The sequence below is a fragment of the Lactuca virosa genome, chromosome 4 (genome assembly GCF_052849685.1).
Source record: "Lactuca virosa cultivar CGN04683 chromosome 4, Lactuca_virosa_CGN04683_v6, whole genome shotgun sequence".
Classification (NCBI taxonomy): Eukaryota; Viridiplantae; Streptophyta; class Magnoliopsida; order Asterales; family Asteraceae; genus Lactuca; species Lactuca virosa.
In genome coordinates this window covers 153696858-153698701 of record NC_136429.1, presented here as the reverse complement: position 1 = coordinate 153698701, position 1844 = coordinate 153696858, and the positions used below count along the sequence as shown (strand labels likewise).

General features: G+C 32.0%; 1 protein-coding gene across 1 annotated transcript; it reads left to right on the top strand.

Annotated features, from left to right (window-relative positions):
* Window positions 1-356: 356 nt before the first annotated feature.
* On the top strand, window positions 357-1579 carry LOC145107573 (two-component response regulator ARR5-like). Its single transcript, XM_079044475.1, has 5 exons — window positions 357-618; window positions 735-811; window positions 900-977; window positions 1089-1159; window positions 1260-1579. Exons 1-5 carry the CDS (start codon window positions 486-488, stop codon window positions 1444-1446), a joined length of 546 nt encoding a protein of 181 aa, XP_078900601.1. The 5' UTR covers window positions 357-485; the 3' UTR covers window positions 1447-1579.
* The last annotated feature ends 265 nt before the right edge of the window (window positions 1580-1844 follow it).

Sequence of the window (1844 nt, the reverse complement as noted above, 5' to 3'; positions counted from 1 at the left end):
AAAATTTAAATCCTCTATATTGGATAAGATAAGGATGTAGGTTTGAATGTTTCAATATTAATTTTACATTTGTACTTAATGCATTGTATTTTGTAATTTGTTGATAAATGTTTTTACATTCAGCTTAAAGGTTTGGACGTCTTAAATATATATATATATATATATATATATATATATATATATATATATATATATATATATATATATATATATATATATTAAATTTATTTTTATTTGGGCGGTGGGTCACAGGCTGACAAAGGGGACATGTGTGATTATGCTATCTAGATTTCCAAAGATCTCAGTATCTCTCGAAGATGTTGCCTCTTCATTTTTTCCATCCATCCTACACATCTTCATATATATACGTATCTTCACTTCTTTTACCATATCTACAACATTTCCACACTCCTTCTCTCATCAGATTACTCCTTCTCTCATCAGGAATACTCGTTCCCATCTCTTATTTCGAAATTCAATCAGCAATGGAAACGATGAATATTGCTTGCGATCAGTTGAGATCTGCCAACTCAAAAGAATTACATGTCCTAGCCGTTGATGACAGCAACATCGATCGGAAAGTGATCGAGAGGCTTCTCAAGGTCTCCTCGTTCAAAGGTACGACGATCATCCTTATGATTTATTGATTTTGATTCGTTTTTCTCGTCAGGAGATTTTATTTCGAAGGTTGATTTGAGTAAAAGGCTAATTTCATATATCTTGGATCACTGCAGTTACTGTTGTTGATAGCGGAAGCAGAGCCTTACAGTATCTAGGTTTAGAGGACGACAAAAATTCTGCTCAATTCGATGTAAGTTATTGTTTGTTGTACTCCATTGATTCGATTATTTCACGTAGATGACAATTATTGAAGAATTTTCTTTTCTTAATGATGCCAGGATTTGAAGGTAAACTTGATCATGACGGATTATTCCATGCCTGGAATGACAGGCTTTGAACTTCTTAAGAAAATCAAGGTTTGTAAATCCCCTCTTGTTAAAACTCAATATCATCTTTTTATTGATCAAAGAATTCATCCAGATTTACCTGATTTTCTAATAGAACTTATCTTATCAATCATTCCGCAGAATTCTTCAACTCTGAGGGAGATACCCGTAGTGATCATGTCATCTGAGAACATTTTAACACGCATCGATCGGTATGATTATGATCCTATTTATTAACAAAATAAAAACAATTTCCGTACATAGAAAGGTAGATCTGATCATCTAATATATATTCTTGGGTTGATTTTACAGATGTTTGGAAGAAGGGGCAGAAGATTATCTACTGAAACCAGTAAAACTATCGGATGTTAGGCGATTGAAAGATTCTATATTGAAAAGCGAAGGAGATGATGAATTCAGACAGATTGAATCACAAAAGAGGAAAAGAAACGACGATCGATCACCCCAAAAACCGACACCGAAGCTTGCTAGACTGTAGTTTGTTGTCAGATCCGAATCCGATGCCATTTTTGACTAACATCTGAAATTGTACATGTTATATATATACAAGTTAATGAATGTCCCACATATTTTTGACACCATGAAATTACATGAGGGATTTGTTTTGATGATGATGATTATTTATCTGATCTTAATACATATATAAATTCCTTGCAATTTTTTTCCATCATGACAATAACAATATAATCGTTGGGTTTTGATTTTAAAGATCCTATTAAAATAGAGTTTTATATCGTTGAAGTGAAAATTAAGGTATATCAATTTTGGGTGAAAAGAACACACATCCCTTGTATGATCTCATATCTACTTCTATATAAGGTGGATTTTCATTATTGATATAAAACGTTTTTTTTTCTTTTTTTTGAATGAAAACCA

What these genes read in the sequence shown, in the direction of transcription:
- LOC145107573 (XM_079044475.1), top strand. Translation starts at nt 486, where the DNA reads ATGGAAACGATGAATATTGCTTGCGATCAGTTGAGATCTGCCAACTCA. An exon ending in CAAGGTCTCCTCGTTCAAAG is followed by an intron (nt 619 to 734) that starts GTACGACGATCA and finishes GGATCACTGCAG; the next exon opens with TTACTGTTGTTGATAGCGGA. An exon ending in AACTTCTTAAGAAAATCAAG is followed by an intron (nt 978 to 1,088) that starts GTTTGTAAATCC and finishes ATCATTCCGCAG; the next exon opens with AATTCTTCAACTCTGAGGGA.